At 42.2% G+C, this 24459-nt stretch overlaps 1 protein-coding gene across 1 annotated transcript in view; it reads left to right on the forward strand.

Annotated features, from left to right (window-relative positions):
* The window catches only part of LOC137421619 (integrin alpha-11), a 111900-nt gene that overhangs the window by 40747 nt on the left and 46694 nt on the right, over positions 1–24459 (forward strand). The window contains exons 7-13 of the mRNA XM_068107848.2: positions 10602–10750; positions 11177–11327; positions 11438–11603; positions 15589–15662; positions 18709–18859; positions 23437–23582; positions 23857–24000. Coding sequence (XP_067963949.2) covers positions 10602–10750; positions 11177–11327; positions 11438–11603; positions 15589–15662; positions 18709–18859; positions 23437–23582; positions 23857–24000 — 981 coding nt within the window. The remainder of the gene's footprint in view (positions 1–10601; positions 10751–11176; positions 11328–11437; positions 11604–15588; positions 15663–18708; positions 18860–23436; positions 23583–23856; positions 24001–24459) is intronic.

Raw genomic sequence — 24459 nt, forward strand, 5'->3', positions numbered from 1 at the left:
ATATTGCAGCTTATAGGCAGAACATGATCTATATATCTCTGAGGACAGGTGTCTTTGCTCAGTGCACCAAGCAGAACGCTGCTGTGGAGATGCTCTGTGTTGATGCAAGGTGCCTTTGGTGCAGTCTTACGATCACAAGCACTGAGCATATAGGTGGAACATTAAACATTCATTTACTTCCATCAAGATGCAGGCACCAATGACAGTTTGTGTTTGGATTGTGAGTGCTGCCACACACTTGGGCATAACTTGGGCATCATTCACCGATGGGAGTGTGAATTGGTGTCTTTAATTTAAGTGCAGGTAACATCAGCAAATCATTCATCGTTGTCTTTATTGTATTGTGATCGATAAAGTACAGTACAAATACGATAAAGATCTATTGGCAGTTACGTGCTCTTTCATGTGACCTCCTAACTCTTTGTCGACCTGATTATGTGGCAAAACAATATTGGCTTATAATAATTGTGTAATGATATTTATTTATAGAAAGAGCTGTTTGTCTGTCTGTCTGTCTGTCTGTCTGTCTGTGTGTATGTCTGTCGCTATTTTTCTCAGAGATGGCTGAACGGATCTTTGTCAAACTTTCAGAGGTTCCTCAGTGAGAGCCAAGGAATGCTTTAGGCAAAAAGAAAATGGAAATTTCTGAAAAAAGGGGGGGATTTTAAAATATCGTTCTATGGTGCCTGAGCCTTTGTAGCAATATGAAAGGTAACATTACATTATCTCAGATTAGTGTGTGTGAATGAAAAATGAATGATCGTTTTATGGCCATTTTCCCCGCCAGAGCGGGGGTTAGCCTTGCGGGCCCCATGACAATCATGGTTCCCTGGTTGAGGCAATGTTTTTATGGCCGGATGTGCTTCCTGACGCCAACCCTTAGTCGCCTCTTACGATGCGCAGGGATACGGTGTACCCATTCTAAGCCGGGGTACACACCGGGATCATTCATCCCAGCAAGCTGGTACTCAATTTGCCGACCTCGGAAGGATGACAGGCTGAGTCAACCCCCCTGGTGTTAATTTAGCGATCGACCGGGATTCGAACCCAGGATCCTAGGACCCCAAGCCGGCACCCCAACCGCTAAGCCAACACCAGGGAACACCACAGTGTGTATGTAATATTAAATATAAAATTTCCTTAGTGTGTGTCAGGAAGTGTTTTAGGCACCCATAAAAACAAAACAAAACTTGATTTCTTCACAATACCAATAGGATTAGAACATCAACGGACAACGTCGGGTCCTCCTGCTAGAATTTTATAATCTACTGATATGAAATATTTTAACACTGAAATATTCAAATGCTGTCACGTTTTAACTCTCCAAAGTAGCAAACACTTTTTGTCTCAATGTTGCACTTGCTATTTGCTATTATAATGGATCCTATCTTGATATACCCTCAGAATGAATGACATCCTTTCATTTCCAGCCACCTACTGTGTATACTTGTGAATGTATGGATTTTCCTTTGCTAACCACCTGAAAAAGTGACCACCTGTTGAACGTCATCACCAGCCATGAAATCTGGCCAATGTAACGACCAGCGACTACAAATTTTGGTCAATTTCATGACCGCAGTTTTGGAAAGCTTGGGTCGAGTAGAAACGAATGCCAGGCAACCATTATCAAAGACGCCTCTTCCCGGCAGATTAAGCCGTTTGTTTTGATGAAAATTATTTAAAGAAACTGCCAAATTATACGAGTTTTCTTCAATAAAATTGTGTTTTTGTCTCTAAAAAACGGCCCAGTTGGGATCACACCAACCAATTTAATGAAGAAATGCACCCATTTGTTAAGATTATTATGGTGAAATTTCATAGAAGACTGGAAAATTGTGTGTGTGTGTGTGTGTGTGTGTGTGTGTGTGTGTGTGTGTGTGTGTGTGTGTGTGTGTGTGTGTGTGTGTGTCGTTGGCTGTTATCTCCATTTGCGGGTTTCAGGAGGTGGAACAGACTCCTTCTAGGACCCAAAGTATTCACCTCTTCTTCGGTAAGGGATCATGGTTCATGAACCAAGCTGTTCAGCTTTTTCAAAGTTTTGTTGCAAGGGCTCTTTTCAAGATTGTCACCGAACCCCAGATTGCCTCCAGTTGAAGTTCATTTGTAGTAATATTCCCAGGGATGTTTTTTTTTTTTTTTAATCTCAGTGAGGTTTTTCTTTATCATTCCCATTGCTCCAATTATCACTGGTACAATTTCGATGCTCTTCAGCTTCAAATATCTCTTGACCTCATTTTTGAGGGCCTGCTGTATGTGTGTGTGTGTTGAGTTCGGTAGGTGGCACGAACAAGCAGATTAGATTTTGGTTCAGGTCCGGATGCCGATTGGGACCATCAGTGGATGCACCTATGTACCTGGCGGAGGTGTGCGCTCTAACGAGTGCTGTTCTAGTCATCCTCGCCAGAGGAGAGGGCATTGCATTTGAGTCCGTTTGTTTGTTACTTGGCAGAATTTTTTTTTTAATTTTGCAAGTATGTTGATCACTCCGGTGTGTGTGTGTGTGTGTGTGTGTGTGTGTGTCTGAGTGTGTGTGTGTGTGTGTGTTTGTTTGTCTGTCCGCTCACTTATACTTGCCTACAGGTTACAATTTTAAACTGACCTTCACGAAACTTCACCAAATGGTAGAGTTCATGGTCTGACAAAATCCTATATATTTTTGGGGTCAAAAGGTCAAAAGGTCAACATATGCCAAAGGTCAACCACTTTTTTCAAATTTGTAAAATCCTCAATTTTCATCCGATTGACTTGAAATTTGAATAGGATATACATATCGGATAAGTGAATTGAACCACCAACTATTTTTGAGATCAGCATATGCCAAAAGGTCAACATAGGCCAAAGGTCAACAACCATTTCAAATTTCTAAAATCCTCAATTTTCATCCGATTAACTTGAAATTTGAATTAGATTTTTTTTTTTTTTTTTTGTATACAGAGTCGAGGCTCGTGAAAGAGCTAACATTTATCAAACAAACAAATCAAACAAACAAGCAAACAAAGTATATAAAAAGGGGAGCGGTCGACAGGATGGGGAGAGGAGGGGAGGAAGCACACAAACACAACATTTGAGCGCAGGGACATCGGGAGATGTTTTTGGAGGGAGAGGGCCTGGGGGGAGGCAGGATAGGTATAAAACGCAAGGACACCAACTTCCAGGAAAGAAGTCAAAAGTCACCTCAAAAAAGTGGATTTGGGGTGAAATTAGTGGGGGTAGAAAAGATCAAGGTTTTGGATTGGGGAAGATAAGAGATGGTGGTGAACAGCCGTTTTAAAGACCTGGAGGGAGGAGTGGGATTGAAGGGAGTGTGGGAGTTTGTTCTAGAGGCGGGAGAAAAGAGGAATGAAAGAGTGAAGGTGAGCAGAGAGCCGAGATTTCGGCAGTTTAACCATCAGAGGGTTGCTGGCAGATCTTGTGCGACCTGTAGGAATATTTGGGGGACAGAGCACAGAGAGAGCTGGGGGAGCAAGGCCGGAGAGGAGTCGGTAGAAGACGGAAAGACCACCAACCTGCCTGCGGTGATTAAGTGAAAGGCCCTCGGAGATAGCGTCATTGCGGGAGATTCCAATGATTCTGAACGCTTTGGTTTCAACAGCGTGAAGACGAGCTAGGTGTGAGGCAGGAGCACCAACCCAGAGGGGAGAGCAGTACTCCATTGAGCTGCGGATGAAAGCCTTGTATGTGGTGAGGAGCTCAGGTGTGCCAAGGAAGGACTTCGCACGACGGAGGATGTCCAGTCGGCGACTGGCTTTGGAGGCCAGCTTGGAAATGTGGTTTTCCCAGGAAAGATCATGGCAGATAGTGAGACCCAAAAGCTTGAGTGACAGAACTTCTTGGAGAGGATTATTCAGAAAGTAGATGGGAGGGTTGTCCAGTCGGTCTTTTCGGAGAGACATCGTAAGAGTGTGAGATTTGTCAGGATTGAAAGACATGTTCCACTTGTTTGCCCAGTCTGTGATTTTGTCCAGGTCTGCAGAGAGTGAGGAGGCTGCAGACTGCCGATCTGAGGGATGAGGAATGGAGCAGCAGAGAGTGGAGTCATCAGCAAAGAGATAGAGAGGATTTTCAAGAGAGTCAGAGAGATCATTGATGAAGACCAGAAAAAGCACAGGGCCCAGAACACTGCCTTGGGGAACTCCAGCCTGAACAGGAAGAGGAGATGAGAGAAACCCATTCAGGGCCACACGTTGACTACGACTAGAGAGGAAGTCCGCCAGCCATGCGTGGAGATTTCCATGGATACCAAAGGAGGAGAGTTTGGTGAGCAGAGCGGGGTGCCAGACCGTATCCAAGGCACGTGATATGTCGAGGGAGACAGCTCTAATTTCCTGTTTGGCATTGAGGACCTCCATCCATTGTTGAGACAGCAGAAGCAGCATGTCCAGAGTAGAGTGACCTTGTCTGAAACCAAATTGATGATCAGAGATCAAGCCATTGGAGAAGAGGAAAGATTTCATATCCGAAGCAATGATGGATTCCATGACTTTGCTGATAATTGGGAGAAGGCTGATTGGTCTGTAGTTGCTAGGATCTGTTTTTGCACCTTTTTTGTGCAAAGCGGTGATGTTGGCTGATTTCCAAGCAGATGGCAGTTGACCTTGAGCATAAGAGAGGGTGAAGAGAACAGAGAGAGGGAGAGAAAGAGCGGAGGAACAGGATTTTAGGACCCGTGGGCTGATGCAGTCAGCGTCAGGTCCAGTTGCAGAATCAGAGTCGAGGGTTGACAGAAACTTTTCCACCTTGTCAGGAGGAAAGGACACGGAATCCAGGAGCAGCTGGGTACGACTGGGTATGGTGGGTACAGAGAGGGATGGGTTTGGGACACAAGATTTAGAGGCAAACACAGAGTTGAGGCATTCAGCTTTTTCACGTGTGGAGTCAGCTGTGTAGCCGTTTGAGGTAAGGGAGGGGATGGAGGGGGAACAAACACCAGAAACAGATTTGACCAGATGCCACCAGGATTTGGAAGAGGGAGACAGATAAGAGAGTTCGAGACGAGAACGGAGAGATATTGTTTCCTGCCTCTCCTGAGGGTGGACACACACTTGTTTCGGGCTTTGTGAAAGGAAATGAGATTTCCTTCCGTTGGATTTGCTTTCCAGGAGACGAAGGCAAGTTGTTTCTGGGCAACAGCCTCACCACAAGATTCCATGTACCATGGACGGGAGGAAGGGTATGACAACTGAAGACGAGATGGGATAAATCTGTGCATGAGAGAGAGCAATTTACTTTGGAAGAATTCCCAGGATGAGTTGATGTCAGAGGCGGTAGAGATGGGAGACCAGTCCAGATGATTGATGGCTGCTTGAAGAGCGTGCCAGTTGGCCTGAGTGAAATGCCAGACTCGTCGACGCTGAGCAGGCTCCCTGAGAATGGTCAGAGAGATGTCCACTTTAACAAGCACATGATCAGATTATCCGATTGGAGCAGAAGAAGAGCAGCAGACATTTTCAGGGAAGTTAGTCATAACCAAGTCCAGAAGAGAAGATGCTCTGTTGACTGAGATCCAGGTCGGGAAATTGACAGATTGTGTCAGTCCCAGTGAGTCGCAGAAGTCCTTTGCTGAGGAGCCATGGCTGGTGAGAGAGGTACCCACACCCAGCCAACTGGCATGGTGACAATTGAAATCACCACATATGAGGAAGAGAGAGTTGGGAGAGTTGGGATGAGTAGATAGAAGTTGGTCCACATTATCAGACAGCGAGATGTAGATGGAGTCATCACTGTTTGGTGGACGGTACAACACACATATGAACAAGAGGTGGGAGCGAAGGGGAAGCCGTAGCCAGAGGTATTCCTGGGGTTGAGGTGGAGAGAGTGCAGTGCAGGGCGAGTGAGGAAGAGAGTTTTTGATAAAGATAGCAACCCCACCTCCAGGACGAGGCTCAGGTCTATCATACCGGAGGAGGGAGTAACCCGGGAGAGATACTAAGGAATCAGAGACATGATGAAGGAGGAAAGTTTCTGTTAAGCAGATCACGTCTGGTTTGACAGAAGCAACCTGTATGGAGAGATCAGTTAAGTTTGAACGAAGGCCCCGGATGTTTGAGGTCCATCCCGTTAATGAAGAGGAAGGGGGAGCATCGGATACAGAACAGGGGGGAGGAGGGGTAGGGTAAGATGTGGAAGAGGTGGAAGAGGTGGGGAGAGCTGTTGAAGGTGTGTCAGAGATTTCAGAATAGCTCGGAGAAAGTGAAGGATGGGGCGGACAAAAGGTTTGATGGTGATTGGGTGAGGCACAATGAGGTGTTATTTGAGGAGGGGGAAGAGCGAGGCAGAAGGTTGGGGGAGATGGAGGTGAGAGTTGGAAGGGGGAAGAAGTGGGGAGGACGCTTTGAGGAGGGGGAGTGTGAGGGGGGAAATTGAGATGAAATGAGGGTGGGGAGATTTGAAGGGGAGGGGCGAGGGGGGAGTTTAGGAGGGAAGGGACAAGGGGAGGGATTTGAAAGGGATGGGATATGGGGGAGATTTGGAGGGGAGGGGTGAGGGAGGAGTCTAGGAGGGGAGGGGCGAGGGGGAGTCTTGGAGGGGAGGGGGGAGGGGGTAGTTTAGGAGGGAGGGGGCAAGGGGGGAGATTTGAAAGGGATGGGTGATGGGAAGGATTAGGAGGGGAGGGGAAAGGGGGAAGATTTGAAAGGGATGGGTGATGGGGAAGATTTGGAGGGGAGGGGTGATGGGGAAGATTTGGAGGGGAGGGGTTATGGGGAAGATTTACATATCAGCTAACTGAATTCAACCACCAACTATTTTTGAGATCAGCTTCGGTCAAAAGGTCAACATAGGCCAAAGGTCAACCACTTTTTTCGAATTTCTAAAATCCTCAATTTTCATCCGATTAACTTGAAATTTGAATAGGATTTACATATCGGCTTACTGAATTCAACCACCAACTATTTTTTTTAGATCAGCGTAGGCCAAAATGTCAACATAGGCTAAAGGTCAACTCCTTTTTTTTGAATTTCTAAAATCCTAAATTTTCATCCAATTGACTGGAAATTTGAAGAGGATTTACATATCAGCGAACTGAATTCAACCTCCAACTATTTTTGAGATCAGCATAGGCCAAAAGGTCAACATAGGCCAAAGGTCAACCACTTTTTCCGAATTTCTAAAATCCTCAATTTTCATCCGATTCACTTGAAATTTGAAAACGATTTACATATTGGCTATAAACTGAATTCAACCAGCGAATATTTTTGAGATCAGCATAGGCCAAAGGTCAACCCATTTTTTTCAAATTTCTAGAATCCTCAATTTTCATCCGATTGACTTGAAATTTGAAAATGATTTACATATCAGCAAATGGAATTCAACCACCAACTATTTTTGCGATCAGCATAAGTCAAAAGGTCAACATAGGTCAAAGGTCAACAACAATTTCAAATTTCTAAAATCCTCAATTTTCATCCGATTCACTCAAAATTTCAATACGATTTTCATATCAGCCAACTGAATTCAACCACCAACTATTTTTGAGGTAAAAAAAAAGATGCTCTACTGAGTGCCATTCTACTTTGTTCTGTTTTTCCAAATGTCGCTGTATGAGTGACTAGCAGAAGTACCCGGCATTGCCGGGCGGGGGAGGGGAACGGGGGGAGGGGGAAGGGGAGGGGAGGGGATGGGCGGGAGGGGAGGAGAGGGGGGAGGGGATGGGGGAGGGGGAGGGGGAGGGGAGAAGGGGAAGGGGTAGGGGGGAGGGAGAAGGGGAGGGGGAGGTGGGGGAAGGGGAGGGGAAGGGGGAGGGGGGCTGGGAAAGGGAGTGGGGAGGGGGAGGGTGGAAGAGGAGGGGTAGGGTGGAGGGGGAAGGGTAGGGGGAGGGGAAGAGGAGGATGGAGGGGGGAGGGGAGCGAAGGGGAGGGAGTGGGGGGATGGGGAAGGGGAGGGGAGGAAGGGGAGGGCCAGTCAACAATGACGTTGCAGTTCTCATGGGAGGAGAGCAGCACAACAATCGCGACATCGTCCTGCATCTTCGCAACAACAGCATGAAGCGGATTTTGGAGACTCAGCGATCCTGTGACGCCCTCCAGTACCGGCGTTGCCGGGCGGTGGAAGGGAGACCCGTACATTCCCAACCCGTACATTCGCCCTCTCGACTCAAGCTCACTCAGACAAAAGCCTCGCACAAATTACACCGTGAAGGCCCAATGGCCATGTCTATGCCACAAATCAAGTACATGAGCGAGTCTGGTGCACTGAATTGAAAATATATACATTCCCAACCGTACATTCCCAACCCGTACATTCGCCCTCTCGACTCAAGCTCACTCAGACAAAAGCCTCGCACAAATTACACCGTGAAGGCCCAATGGCCATGTCTATGCCACAAATCAAGTACATGAGCGAGTCTGGTGCACTGAATTGAAAATATATAGAATGCTCATACTCCGTGAAAAGTGTAGCCGCCGTGTCGCCATCTTGGTTAGCACGATTCGACCAACTCGCTTCGCGGATCTCGTTTGTTTTGAACGTGTCCCAGATTTTAAAAGTGAGACAACTGTTAAAATGCCATTTTGTGCGGCAATAAACTGTTCCAATCGGTTAAGGAAGGGTTGTGGAAAGACGTTTCACAGCTGTTTCAAAGACGTTTCATTCATATCGCACAAAATCGACAAAAATCGACACAAAACACGATCACACAAAAGGTAAAAAAACGCAATCGCTTTTCACTTTGAATTACGTGCAAACGTGTGATGGAAATCACCATCGCCCAGCATCGAGTGCCAACCAAGATGGCGCCCGGTAGCTGCATCTCCACCTATGTGGTGTGAATGGCAATGGTCATTCTATATATTTTCAGTTCAATGGTCTGGTGGCGAGGATGGAACATCACGTGATCGCTCTGCGCGAATCAGCGAGCTGCTCTGGCACAGGCTGAGATTCCGTATATAATGTTCCTCGCTGAAATGCGCTGAGGTAAATATGAATAAAAAATATGGATCTCATCAAATATTTTTAGGTAGGCCATGTTCTTCCCAGACTCAATGGCCATATCTATGCCAAATATCAAACACGTGAGCCTCTCCGTTTAGGAGTCTATCGGTAACATACACACACACACACACACACACACACACACACACACACACACACACACACACACACACACACATACACACACACACACACACACACACACACACACACACATACACACACAAACTGTTTTATTTATATAGATTTTTCATTTGTGTGTTTGTATGCTCACTTATACTTGCCTTCAGGTCACAATTTTAAACCGATCTTCACGAAACTTCACCAAATGGTAGAGTTCCTGGTTCGACAAAATCCTATATATCTTTGAGGTCAAAAGGTTAAAAGGTCAACATAGGCCAAATGTCAACCACTTTTTTTCAAATTTCTAAAATCCTCAATTTTCATCCGATTCACTTGAACTTTGAATGGGATTTACATTTCAGCAAACTGAATTCAACCACCAACTATTTTTGAGATCACCATCAGCCAAAAGAACAACATAGGCCAAAGGTCAACAACAATTTCAAATTTCTAAAATCCTCAATTTTCATCCGATTCACTTGAACTTTGAATGGGATTTACATATCAGCTAACTGAATTCAACCACCAACTATTTTTGAGATCAACATCGGCAAAAAGGTCAACATAGACCAAAGGTCAACAACTATTTCAAATTTCTAAAATCCTCAATTTTTATCCGATTGACTTGGAATTTGAATGCGATTTTCATATCAGCCAATTGAATTCAACCACCAACTATTTTTGAGATCATCATGTGCCAAAAGGTCAACATGGGCCAAAGGTCAACCACTTTTTTCGAATTTCTAAAATCCTTCATTTTCATCCGATTGACTTAAAATCTGAATCGGATTTGCATATCAGCTTACTGAAACCAACCACCAACTATTTTTGAGGTCAACATAGGTCAAGTTTCTAAAATTGTCAATTTTGATCTGATTAACTTAACTTTGAAGACGATTTGCATATCAGGTCACTGAATTGCCTCCATTATGACATCATAATTCAACAAGTACAAAAATTCATCTGATCAAGATGAAATTTCTTCAGCATCATCTATGGATAAATTGGTGGAGAAAAAAAGAAAAGAAATGATGATGATATCGGTCACCTGGTCCGGCCGTCATGTCTGTTTCAACACAAAATCCTTAAAAACCACTGAAACACATCCTGGTGAGGGTCTGCAATCTCTGATTGCTCTTTCTTGTTTTGTATTTGGATTGATTGCTGCCAGTTCTATCCAGGGGATTGAGTGTATTGATGCCAGTAATTCATCAGACACACCCCATTATATCCCATGTATTAACATAGGATGAAAATGCCAATGAGGAAGTCACCTAGTTAGAAAAATAGTGAAGTTGAAAAGTCTTTTCCAATGCTTGGATTTTCTTGCATTTAGTACTGTGTGATGCAGCATTATTGAAACATTCTGGGTCGTCAATAGTATTTTGAAAACATTTTGATGCATTTATTGACAAGTTTGTCAATACTAATGATTTCACTGATCTTGTTTTAAAAAAATACTAAGATTTTAAAATCCGCTGTATTTTTTTTTCATTTTCATAGTAAATGTATACTTGAGTGGAGAAATTAATATTGCAACTTTTGTCCAGGTAGGTGTGCACCAATATGCAGAGAAGTGGCGAGTTGAGTTTGATTTAAACACACACACTAATAAGGACGATATTCTCGAGACTGCAAAGCAAATTACCCAGCTCATGGGACTCGAAACACGGACAGCTTCTGCAATGGACAAAGCTCGGTGAGATTTTCTGTCTATTCCTCTCTTCCTCTCCCCTCTTTCTCCATCTCTCCATATTTCCTTTTTTCCATCTCCCCATATCTGTTTCCTCTCTCCATATCTTGCTCTTTCTTTCTTTCTTTCTTTCTCTGTTTCTCTCCCTTGCTCTTTCCCTCTCTGAATGAAATGAATGAATGAATGAATGAATTGAATGATCGTTTTAAGGCCATTTTCCCCGCTCAAGCGGGGGTTAGCCTTGCGGGCCCCATGACAATCATGGTTCCCTGTTTGAGGCAATGTTTTTATGGCCGGATGCCCTTCCTGACGCCAACCCTTGGTCGCCTCTTACGATGCGCAGGGATACGGTGTACATATTCTAAACCGGGGTACACACCGGGATCCTCTCTATTGAAAAATAAAAGCTGAGAGTGTAACATGTCGTTGCAGAGAGCATGGCTTCACTTTGGACCATGGAGGGCGGCCAGAGGCAGCCAAGGTGATGGTGGTGGTCACAGATGGAGAGTCTCACGACTCTGCCATCCTGCCAGCTGTTATTTCGAAGTTTGAAGTTGAAGGCATTACACGCTATGCAATTGCGGTAAAAAGTCTCTATATTGTGCTTTATTGAAATCAGAGTTTGTGATAATCATTAATCTTTTTGTCTGCAAGATAAAGAGAATTGGTCATTTGCATAACCCTTTTTCGCAGGTGCTCAGCAGTTACATCCGCAAACACCAGGATCCCACCAAGTTCATCAAGGAAATAAAGTCCATTGCTAGCAGCCCTGTCAATGACCATTTCTTTAATGTCACGGATGAAGGCGTTCTCATTGGCCTTGCAGAAACGCTCGGAGATCGAATCTTCAGCCTGGAAGGTGAAGTGTGGGAAAGACCAATTTTAACCCAAGAGGAGGGATTTGTTGTCATTCTTTGATATTAAAGCATGAAATACAGCTTTCTAAATCTAAGTTATTAGAATATGAAATCTGTTCAAAAAAGCTTGATAATTTCCTTATTATTAATAGTCGTGGCCAAAAATATTGGCACCCTTGCACTTTTTTCAAATAACTCACAATTCTCTCCAAAAAACAAGTTGAAATTGACGAAAGTATTTGGTTTCCACAATTCTTTATTTCACTGTTAATATTACAGAACCTTTGTTTTTTGATTCAGAACTTAATATATCCTTTTAAATCAGAAATAAAAAGAAATGACATTCACAAAATTATTGACACCCTGGTCTTAATATTTGGTAGCACAGACTTTGGACAAAATAACTGCAGTCAAGCCCTTCCTTTTGACATGAACGAGCTTCCTACACCTCTCCACTAGCAGTTTGGCCCACTCTTCTTGTGCAAACTGCTCTAGTTCTCCCAGATTTGAAGGGTGCCTTCTCCCAATTGCTGTTTTAAAATCTCCCCACATATGTTCAATGGGATATATATCTGGACTCATTGCTGGCCTGGGTGCTTTTTGAAGTTTGTTTGGGGTCATTGTCCTGCTGCAAGACCCATGACGTACGACGGAGACCCAGATTTCTGACATTGGGTTGAACATTGTGCTCCAAAATGCCTTGGTAATCTCCTGATTTCATGATGCCATGCACACATTCAAGGCACCCAGTTCCAGAGACAGCACACCAACCCCAACACATCACTGAACCTCCTCCATGTTTGACTGTAGGGAAGGAGTTCTTTTCTTTGAAGGCTTCATTTTGTTTTCTATAAACATAGAGATGATGCGCTTTACCAAAAAGCTCTAATTTGGTTTCATCTCTCCACAGAACATTCTCGCAGAAGGATTTCGGCTTGTTCATGTGTGTATTGGTAAACTCCAGTCAGGCTTTCTTATGTCTCTCTCTCAGCAGTGGGGTCCTCCTGGGTCTCCTACCATAGAACCCCCTTTCATTGAGTGGGCTATGGATGGTGTGAGTTGAAACTGTCGTACCTTGTGTCTGGAGGTCAGCTTGAATATGTTGGGCAGTTGATTGAGGTGCTTTCTCCAACATTTGAAAAGCCCTTCCCTGCAATCTTCGATCAGGTTTTCTCTTGCGGCCACATCCATTGAGGTTGGCTACAGAGCCATGGGCCTTAAACTTCCTGATAACATTGTGTACGGTGGACACAGGAACATCAAGGTCTCTGAAGATGGACTTGTAGCCTTGAGATTGTCTATGCTTGGCTACAATCTTGTGTCTGACCTCCTCAGACAATTATCTGGTTTTCTTTTTCTTTTCTCCATGCTCATTGCGGTACACACAGTGACACAAAACAGTAGAATGACTCCTTTTCTCTATTCAAACTGGTTGAATGAGTGATTTTTATGTTTCAAGCACCTACAACTCACCACAGGTGAGTTCAATTCCAAAGTAAAGGAGAATCACCTGCTTGAAATCTAATTATTTATAACAAATTATAAAAGGTGCCAATAATATTGTCCGGGCCATTTTAGGATTTGTGTGTGGAATAAGCTAAGATTTAGTAATTTTTTCAGCTTTTTTTGTTTTGTTCCACTGAAAACCAAAGAAATACATATGTGGATACCAAAATATTTTTTTAATTTCAACAATTTTCTGGAAGAAATGGTGCATTATTTGAAAAAAGTGCAAGGGTGCCAATATTTTTAGCCACGACAGTACGTTATGTTTTCACCCCTGTTTGTTCTGATGAAAATTAATGTATAAAATTCTGATTAAATGTTTGTCATATGTTGGTCTGTCTTGTTTGTTTGTTTATGAGTGCAATAACTCGTGAACGCTTTCAGCTATCTTCATCAAACTTTACCAGATGATTCCTAAAGGACAAAAGTGAGGCTGTCAATGTTTTTGGCTATTTAGGTCAAAGGTCAATGTTCTCTTGTTTGTCTGGGTGATATCTCAGCCATCCTTTGGGCTAGGAAGCTGAAATTTGGGCACAATAGTGAGCACTTGCTTTAGCCAAAACGGTGTTTTTTCTTTTTTGATTAATCAATTAATTTATTGATTACTCAATTATTATTGATTTATTAAGCACTCATTTATTTTCTTTCTTGTCTGTGCAATATCTAAGGCATCTTTTTGAACTAGGAAGCTGATATTTTGACATGACAGTGACCAAATGATTTGGCTGTAAGGGATATTTTTGATTTATTGTCTGTTTGTTTGTATGTCTATCTGTCTGTTTGTGAGCAGGATTTCTCAAAAAGTTATGGACAGATTCAGGCAAAACTTGTGAACAGGTTCGGTGTGTAACAATAAGGAATTGATGAGATTTTGGTGAAGGTCTGGATCTGGATACGAGATTTTAAAAAAAACAACATTTATTCTTCTGCATTGAACCGGTGTGTTCCCCGGTTTAGAATAGGTACACCGTATCCCTCCGTGTCGTAAGAGGCGACTAAAGAGTTGGCGTCAGGAAGGGCATCCGGCCATAAAAACATTGCCTCAAAAAGGAAACCATGATGATTGTCATGGGGCCCGCAAGGCTAACCTCTGCTCTAGCACGGAAAATGGCCTTAAAAAAAAAAGGGGGGATTCTGCTGCATTGAGAGATAGAGCCAAAAACGATATAGAACGCAATATCTCAAAACGTTGTGGACGGATTTGGATGAAACGTGGTGGACAGGTTGGGTGTGTGACAAGGACGCAATTTTGGTGAGAATCCAGTTTTGTATCCAGATATTGTAATTTTTATCTTACCTGGAAGGAAGCTCAGGGGAGCTTATGCGATGGCGCGTCCGTCAGTCCGTCTGTAAACACTTGCAACTTCTTCTCAGAAACCGCTGATGGGATTGTGACCAAACTTTGCACAAATGATGAAAAAAAATCGGGGTTACCGGGGTCAAAGTGGATCCAGGTTTGACCCTCCCCCCCCCTCCCCCCCACCCCAAATATGAATTTGCTTTTTCCTCTAAAACTACACACAATATTTCGATGAAACTTGAGCACAACTTTCACCACCCATGCTGTACCAAAGTTTGTTCACGACATTTAAAAAAAATCTGCTTCTTTCGGGTTATATGGGGGGGGGGGGGGGTTGCCCCCCAAAATAGGTATTTGCTTTCTTCTCAGAAACTACACACGCAATTTCGATGAAACTTCACCACAACCTTCATCACCCGTGATGTATCAATGTTTGTTCAAGGAATTATAAAAATTGGTGTCTGAGGAAGTATACGGGGTTGGGGTAGGGGGGGGGGGGGTTGCCCCCAAAAATAGGTATTTTTTTGTTTGTTTGTTTAAAGTCTTATGATTATGTTAGTATGATTCTACATGCTGCCCTGTCTTCTAGCAATCATTGAAATTGTTTAAAATACCTTTAGTCAGTGCAGTACACTGTTTACTCTACCAGGTGAGCACCTGGGGTATTGCCCCTACGTTTAACATTGAGAGATAGAGCCAAAACAAAATACTGTATTGCACGATATCCCAAAATGTTGTGGACGGATTGGGACGAAACTTGGTCAATGAGTTGGTTAGGCAACAAGAACAAGCCGATTCGATTTTGTTTCAGGTCTGGATCCAGATTTGGCCTATCAGTGGGATACAAAAGGTAACTGTTCACCTGGCGAAGATGTGCATTCTACCAAGTGCCATTCTAGCCTTGTTTTAGGATGTCTCAATGCATTCGCTTCCGAAACCTTGAATCTTAATATCGACCAGTGTTCCAACAGTCTCGTTGAGAAAAGGAGCAAGGGCGTAGGCATTCTGAGCATGGAAAAATGCAGAATCGATTTAATTGAAAGAAAAATTAATTATTGGTTGTTGACATTATTCTACTTCATGAAATAATGAGTAATTGAGAATTCGCTTAGCTGACGTTGGACAAAAACCTCTGATTTATGGAGTTTTACAGTGCTTTGTCTTACTTGGTTGTCCTGCAGGCTCAAGCGATAAAAACAAAACTACAATAAACCTGGAAATGTCACAGGCCGGATTTTCAGCTCATCTTATGAGTGTAAGTGACACGTTTGAGGCCAGAATAGCTGTTAAAAGCTATTGTGTTGAATTGTGATGGGCCTTATTGTTGTCTTGTAAGAGTTCATGTGGGCATTATAGCAAAGTTGTGTGCCTGTGTTTATTTATTTATTTATTGAAAGAGGGTGGAGATGGAGGGGGTGGGGGTGATGTGACAGTGAAACACAGGTGAAGTAGAGATATTGATATGCATTGAGGTCGGTATGGAAAAGTCAGGCATGAGCAATTTATGCTGTTGGTGATTTAGATAGTTCTCTCTGCTTTATGTTCTTGCTTGCCTCATCAAAGACCATGTGACACAAATAGGAAATTAATAAAGCATACGAGGAAGGAGACGTGGTCAAGCAGAATTTTTACCATTTTGTTTACATGATACCTTTTGACCCCTATCATAATTATATTTGGATATGTCACTGCCTGAGTGCCTGAGTGCCTGCTCTTTAACAATGGGGCCACTTTGTATTTCCAGATACAAATTACATTGTTATTTTCGACCTAATAACTATTGTCAACCAACCACTAAATCTGTGTGTCATTAGGGTTGTTGTTGTTGTCGTTGTTGTATAGCCCCAGACAGTTCTCTTGAACAGGCCAGCCAATCACGAAGCATGAAGACAGCCGATCCATCTCCCAGGAATGACCCAGAGATCCCCCACATCCAGGATGGTTTACCCCCCTTTCACAAAGTCAGGGCCATGACAGAGTTAGAGAGAGAGAGAGAGAGAGAGAGAGAGAGAGAGAGAGAGAGAGAGAGAGAGAGAGAGAGAGAGAGAGAGAGAGAGAGAGAGAGAGAGAGAGAGAGAGAGAGAGAGAGAGAGAGAGAGAGAGAGAGAGAGAGAGAGAGAGAGAGAGAGAGAGAGAGAGAGAGAGAGAGAGAAAGAGAAAAAGAAAAAGAGAAAAAGAGAAAAAGAGAAAAAGAGAAAAAGAGAAAAAGAGAGAGAGAGATAGAGAGAAGAGACAACAGGGAAAGGACTGCTCAATGGGGACCGATCAGCACTCTGACCGTGACCATCACAGGATGATGGCCAGACACCATGGTTGACAATATAATACTGTCCCCTGACGAATCTGGGCAACAGGGAAGAATGGGGAAGATTTTGCCCCCGACTTGCATTGGGGGGTACAACCACCGTGAAGAGGCGTCTCTGATAGTTGCTTCCCGATAGTTGCCCATAAGGGTTGGACTCTATGGTTTTCCCCTTTCAGCACATGACTCATGCTGCCTGGATCCACGGTTCAAGTCCACCGTTCAAGCTGTGGTGATTTGTCCCATATCTGAGGATGTTGTTGTAATTTATGTTAAATATATACTGTATTTGCCATAGTGACTTGGACATTAAGTAAATTTGCAGTTATTATTAATTCACAACCACACATGCACAGGGAAAGACAGTGTCCAGGAGCAGTTACATGTGAGTTGGTAGGGTCGGGACAGTGAGTGAGGAGTTGAGTATCCAAGATTTGGAAGCAAACACAATTGAGACATTTGACCTTCTCATGAGCAGAATCAGCTGTGGTGCCATTTGACGTGAGGAAAGGGATGGGGAAGCATACAATTGACAAGGCACCACCAGGATTTTGAGGGTGGTTGATTTGGTGGTCGGTTGACAATATAATATCCTGAGATATTTTCAGTTGCAAGACAATATTTCAAGCTTCCCAGGAGTAGGCCTTCACTCATGACAATCATAATCTCCAGCATTTGTTTTTTTGGGAGGGGGGGGGGGCTGCTAACTCACTGAAAGGACCTCAGCCCACCCAGCTGCATAGAGATGACCAATGCAATATGGCTCGGTCTTCGAACTAGCTATTGCAACTTAGCACAATGCCAGACACCATGGCCTCTTTCACAGTGAATGCACCACCACTGCGTGACCACACCACGGTCATCACCACGCGGAATTATATGAATTATACTTGGATGCCACGGTTTGTATATTGGAACAAACATCCCAAGTTATAAAGCAATGCAGACTTGTACTAGATAGTTCATAGAACACCTTACCTCATGAAATAATTAGAAAAAAGGACAAGGGTGTGGGGGCTGCGAGCTGAGACCCCCTATTAAAAGTGTAATTTGCAGAATAGATATAATTGTCTGTTAAGTGATGCAAGTCGATGAGAGAATTGATTGAAATGAGATGTAGCTCAGCAGGAATGTTGTCATTTTTACCGTTCGTTAATTGTGCCTCTTTTATGTGACAAATCACTTAGGATTTTAAAAGTGGCTTACTTGCTGCATGGTGCACATGTTTACAGGCCACACATATTGGTGCCAATTATTAACTCTTGTCAATATTAAATAAACATATTTTACAAACACCTGCATTAGAATAAACTCACATACATTTTCCACTATATACAAACACACACACACACACACATATATATATATATTTGGATCCATAACATCTATATAATAATAGCGGAAGGACTCGACTTTGTTATCCCTTTTACGCCGCACCCAGTGACCCGATGCCCACGGCTCTAATGGATTTACGATCTACGAACCGCGCTCTTTGTTTATCACGTACAGACATACTCGAAAAATCTGAATTAGCCGACGTTGGGGCCCAAAAGCATCCGATTAACTGCCGACACGACGCCATCTTACGACGCCATCGTATTGGCGTCTGCTGGGTGAAAGCGAAGCAAGCCGTCCGCTGATTGGACAGGCGAAGGCGACAGCAAGCCGTCCACTGAGTGGACAATCCCAGAGTGGTGCTATGCCGATTCCTATTACGAATCCATTCATTTTTCAAAAGTATATCGTAGCGTTGTCATTTAAGTAGATTGCAATAAATACGTTGTTCATATACGCACTCTTCATTCTCATCTTTCTTCCTAACTCTTACTCGGACAAGCAAATCCCCTATGCTATCCATAATGGTACACTCTATCCATACACCACATCCTCCCTTCCGTGGATGTTCCACGGGTTTCGGCTAGTAATGTATAAAAGTTAAAGATCCCCCTGAAGAGATTTAAATGAAATGAGCACTCATCTCCATTGCATCTTTGTTCAGAACGAGCTCTTGCTGGGAGCGGTGGGTGCATATGAGTGGACGGGTACCGTGGTGCGATACAATTTTGACAGCGAGGTCATAACTGTGCCACCACATGATGCTTTTGGCAAGGAGTTTCCTTTGGAGATGAAGCAGCCTGGCTCTTACCTTGGTATGCTCGGATACCAACTCTCGGCAAGAATTTGATGTTGACTGTCCTCAAACATGTTTTGTTTTTGACGAGAACAAACAGTCCAAGTTATAAAGCAATGCAGACTTGTACTAGATAGTTCATATAACACCTTACCTTATGAAATAATGAGAAAAAGGACATGGGTGGGGTCTGCGAGCTGAAACTTTGATTGGTCGCGATGATGTAAAATGCTGTAATACTTTGTAGTGCTAAACTGAAGGGTTTTGAATGTGCCAATAAGGCAATATGTGTTCTACTGTGTTGAATCATAGAAATCACTTGGAAAAAAATAAAGATTTTAAAGGTTGTACGATTTATTTATTTTTCAGAAGTTTACCGCCATTGATGCAGCATCGTTTACACCACCTTATTTTAACACGTTACTTTAGTTATTTGTGCCTGTTGTTTGTGTACTTTATGATGTCTTTATTGTGCCTGTTGTTTGTGTACTTTATGATGTCTTTATTGTGCCTGTTGTTTGTGTCCTTTGTGATGTCTTTATTGTGCCTGTTGTTTGTGTCCTTTTTGATGTCTTTATTGTGCCTGTTGTTTGTGTCCTTTATGATGTCTTTATTGTGCCTGTTGTTTGTGTCCTTTATGATGTCTTTATTGTGCCTGTTGTTGGTGTCCTTTTTGATGTCTTTATTGTGCCTGTTGTTTGTGTCCTTTATGATGTCTTTATTGTGCCTGTTGTTGGTGTCCTTTTTGATGCTTTATTGTGCCTGTTGTTGGTGTCCTTTTTGATGTCTTTATTGTGCCTGTTGTTTGTGTCCTTTATGATGTCTTTATTGTGCCTGTTGTTTGTGTCCTTTATGATGTCTTTATTGTGCCTGTTGTTGGTGTCCTTTTTGATGTCCTCATTGTGCCTGTTGTTTGTGTCCTTTATGATGTCTTTATTGTGCCTGTTATTTGTGTCCTTTATGATGTCTTTATTGTGCCTGTTGTTTGTGTCCTTTATGATGTCTTTATTGTGCCTGTTGTTTGTGTCCTTTATGATGTCCTCATTGTGCCTGTTGTTTGTGTCCTTTGTGATGTCTTTATTGTGCCTGTTGTTTGTGTCCTTTATGATGTCTTTATTGTGCCTGTTGTTTGTGTCCTTTATGATGTCTTTATTGTGCCTGTTGTTTGTGTCCTTTATGATGTCTTTATTGTGCCTGTTGTTTGTGTACTTTATGATGTCCTCATTGTGCCTGTTGTTTGTGTCCTTTATGATGTCTTTATTGTGCCTGTTGTTTGTGTCCTTTTTGATGTCTTTATTGTGCCTGTTGTTTGTGTCCTTTTTGATGTGTTTATTGTGCCTGTTGTTTGTGTCCTTTATGATGTCTTTATTGTGCCTGTTGTTTGTGTCCTTTATGATGTCTTTATTGTGCCTGTTGTTTGTGTCCTTTATGATGTCTTTATTGTGCCTGTTGTTTGTGTCCTTTTTGATGTCTTTATTGTGCCTGTTATTTGTGTCCTTTATGATGTCTTTATTGTGCCTGTTGTTTGTGTCCTTTATGATGTCTTTATTGTGCCTGTTGTTTGTGTCCTTTTTGATGTCTTTATTGTGCCTGTTATTTGTGTCCTTTATGATGTCTTTATTGTGCCTGTTGTTTGTGTCCTTTTTGATGTCTTTATTGTGCCTGTTATTTGTGTCCTTTTTGATGTCCTCATTGTGCCTGTTGTTTGTGTCCTTTATGATGTCTTTATTGTGCCTGTTATTTGTGTCCTTTATGATGTCTTTATTGTGCCTGTTGTTTGTGTACTTTATGATGTCTTTATTGTGCCTGTTGTTTGTGTCCTTTTTGATGTCTTTATTGCGCCTGTTGTTTGTGTCCTTTATGATGTCTTTATTGTGCCTGTTGTTTGTGTCATTTATGATGTCTTTATTGTGCCTGTTGTTTGTGTACTTTATGATGTCTTTATTGTGCCTGTTGTTTGTGTCCTTTATGATGTCTTGATTGTGCCTGTTGTTTGTGTCCTTTATGATGTCTTTATTGTGCCTGTTGTTTGTGTCCTTTATGATGTCTTTATTGTGCCTGTTGTTTGTGTCCTTTATGATGTCTTTATTGTGCCTGTTGTTTGTGTCCTTTATGATGTCTTTATTGTGCCTGTTGTTTGTGTCCTTTTTGATGTCTTTATTGTGCCTGTTGTTTGTGTCCTTTATGATGTCTTTATTGTGCCTGTTGTTTGTGTCATTTATGATGTCTTTATTGTGCCTGTTGTTTGTGTCCTTTTTGATGTCTTTATTGTGCCTGTTGTTTGTGTCCTTTATGATGTCTTTATTGTGCCTGTTGTTTGTGTACTTTATGATGTCGTTATTGCGCCTGTTGTTTGTGTCCTTTTTGAGGTCTTTACTGCGCCTGTTGTTTGTGTCCTTTATGATGTCTTTATTGTGCCTGTTGTTTGTGTCCTTTATGATGTCTTTATTGTGCCTGTTGTTTGTGTCCTTTTTGATGTCTTTATTGTGCCTGTTGTTTGTGTCCTTTTTGATGTCTTTATTGTGCCTGTTGTTTGTGTCATTTATGATGTCTTTATTGTGCCTGTTGTTTGTGTCCTTTTTGATGTCTTTATTGTGCCTGTTATTTGTGTCCTTTATGATGTCTTTATTGTGCCTGTTGTTTGTGTACTTTATGATGTCTTTATTGTGCCTGTTGTTTGTGTCCTTTTTGATGTCTTTATTGCGCCTGTTGTTTGTGTCCTTTATGATGTCTTTATTGTGCCTGTTGTTTGTGTCCTTTATGATGTCTTTATTGTGCCTGTTGTTTGTGTACTTTATGATGTCTTTATTGTGCCTGTTGTTTGTGTACTTTATGATGTCTTTATTGTGCCTGTTGTTTGTGTCCTTTATGATGTCTTTATTGTGCCTGTTGTTTGTGTCCTTTATGATGTCTTTATTGTGCCTGTTGTTTGTGTCCTTTATGATGTCTTTATTGTGCCTGTTGTTTGTGTCCTTTATGATGTCTTTATTGTGCCTGTTGTTTGTGTCCTTTTTGATGTCTTTATTGTGCCTGTTGTTTGTGTCCTTTTTGATGTCTTTATTGTGCCTGTTGTTTGTGTCCTTTATGATGTCTTTATTGTGCCTGTTGTTTGTGTCATTTATGATGTCTTTATTGTGCCTGTTGTTTGTGTCCTTTTTGATGTCTTTATTGTGCCTGTTGTTTGTGTCCTTTATGATGTCTTTATTGTGCCTGTTGTTTGTGTACTTTATGATGTCGTTATTGCGCCTGTTGTTTGTGTCCTTTTTGAGGTCTTTACTGCGCCTGTTGTTTGTGTCCTTTATGATGTCTTTATTGTGCCTGTTGTTTGTGTCCTTTATGATGTCTTTATTGTGCCTGTTGTTTGTGTCCTTTTTACCTTCGCAAAAGCGGAAGGTTATGTTTTGATCGCTGTGTATTTATTTGTATGTCTGTGTGTGTGTGTGTGTGTATGTTATTCGCATAACTCAAAAAGTATTCAACCGAATTGCATGAAATTTGGTGAGATGATTGGTTATTATACGGGACACATTTGATTAGATTTTGGGAGCAATCGGGTCAAAGGTCAAGGTCAAGGTCACGAAAAGGTCAAAATCGTATTTTTACCATAGTTTACCATTTTTACCAAGTACAGAACAGTATCTGCGGCGAAGGTATGCGCTCTACCGAGTGCCCGTTCTAGTTGATGTCTTTATTGTGCCTGTTGTTTGTGTCCTTTATGATGTCTTTATTGTGCCTGTTGTTTGTGTCATTTATGATGTCTTTATTGTGCCTGTTGTTTGTGTCCTTTTTGATGTCTTTATTGTGCCTGTTGTTTGTGTCCTTTATGATGTCTTTATTGTGCCTGTTGTTTGTGTCCTTTATGATGTCCTATACTTATGAGAATTATCAACAGTTCTTAGAGCTGTGTTTCCTTGTCCTGTCACGTTATGCCAACTTGAAAATGTATTTTAATCTTCCAGGCCTCATTTTGCAATAATACCCTAGAATCGTCAATGTATACTCTCTTTTATTGATGTAAATAATACTTTCTTTACTGATGTTCTCTGATATCCCAACTGCGGAACTGTCGTAGACACCCATTCTTTCTTAACCTCTATTGTAGAGATTACTCCTATTTCAAGGCTTTCTCTCGCTCACACTTTATGACAACAACAATGTCACGAGGAGGGGAAGTTGGAGTGGCAGGCCATGATGATTCGACTGTATTGGAGATCTAAGCAAGGGGTAGAGAAGGGAAATGGGGAAAAGTGGTCAGACGATGGGAATGTATCAGAGCAAAAAACACGAACATCAAAAGAATCGAAGGGGAAGATTAAAAGCAAAAGGAAGACTTTTGCCATGAAATGAGATTCTAAAGTTAAGAAGAATAATCATATCCAGAGGGTGCTGCTGTTCAGTGGATGGTTCTATTTTAAAACGTTACCACAATGTAAATCAAAGTAAGGAACTCTACTCTTGCCATTGGGCCAGGCGTGGTTATTCCCAGCAAACCTGCAAAATGTAACCGCTTCCTGCCGGAGCAAGGAAAGATGAAAGTAGTGAAGCACATTCAATGACATTTAGTTTCGTGTTTATGGATGTTTATATTCCTTTCAGGGTATGCAGTCACTTCTGGTGTGTTCGACGAACAGACGTTATATGTAGCTGGTGCACCACGTTTCAACCACACCGGAAAGGTGGTGGTTTTCTCATTTGGACCAAAAGACACCATCAATGTGCAGCAGTCACTTCTTGGACAGCAGGCAAGCATCGACAGCTCGTTAAAGAAAAGCTTCCGTTCGTTTTGTATAACTGTTTACAATAAACATGAAGCTAGACCAATACCAGCGGTCCAACTACTGATTATTGACAATAAGTTATTCAATAACCGTGCCTGTATCTGGAAATCTGACTTCAGAAAATGTAACATCACTGTATTTCATTTCATCATTGCTTGCAAAAAATAAATGTTGAATAACTATTTATCCACACGCGTGCAACACAAACGTATAAACTGATGCTTCCGGTTTCGTCCAGATTGGCTCATACTTTGGTGGAGAGCTTTGTACCATGGACGTGAACGGAGATTGGAAGAGCGACCTGCTCCTCGTCGCAGCGCCCATGTTCATGGATCGGCAGGGTCGTGAGACAGGAAAGGTGTATGTGTTCGCCCTCAGCAAGGTGAGTCTCTTGCCACAGCAACCCCCAGGTCTCTTACACCCTCAGACACCTCTTAATTGCAATATATCGTAGGCCTACTTTGCATTACAAATTGTTCTCACACCATAAACTAGTGGATGCCATTACTAATCACATTTTTAATTCGAAATTTTAATTCGTGACTTCTCTCAAAATTGTGGACTCTGTATGTTAAAGTAGGTGGATTTCTCCATCCATCCTTCCTTCTGTCACGCTCTTTTCACTGGGACGTCATTACAGCATTACATCTAGCGCCTGGGCTGGGCCTATAGTAAGGGCATTTTATGAGATATTTCACAAATCTGTTAACTAAATTGTTACCAAAAAATTTCTTCACCAATATGTTTGTAAAGGTGTGTAATAACATGTGTTAAAATGTTGAAGTTCAACTCCCGTGGGAAACCCAGAAAAAAAGCTGTTGAATTCGGGTACCGAAAAATT

This window comes from Myxine glutinosa, chromosome 2 (assembly GCF_964187855.1).
Source record: "Myxine glutinosa chromosome 2, kmMyxGlut1.1, whole genome shotgun sequence".
Taxonomy (NCBI): Eukaryota; Metazoa; Chordata; class Myxini; order Myxiniformes; family Myxinidae; genus Myxine; species Myxine glutinosa.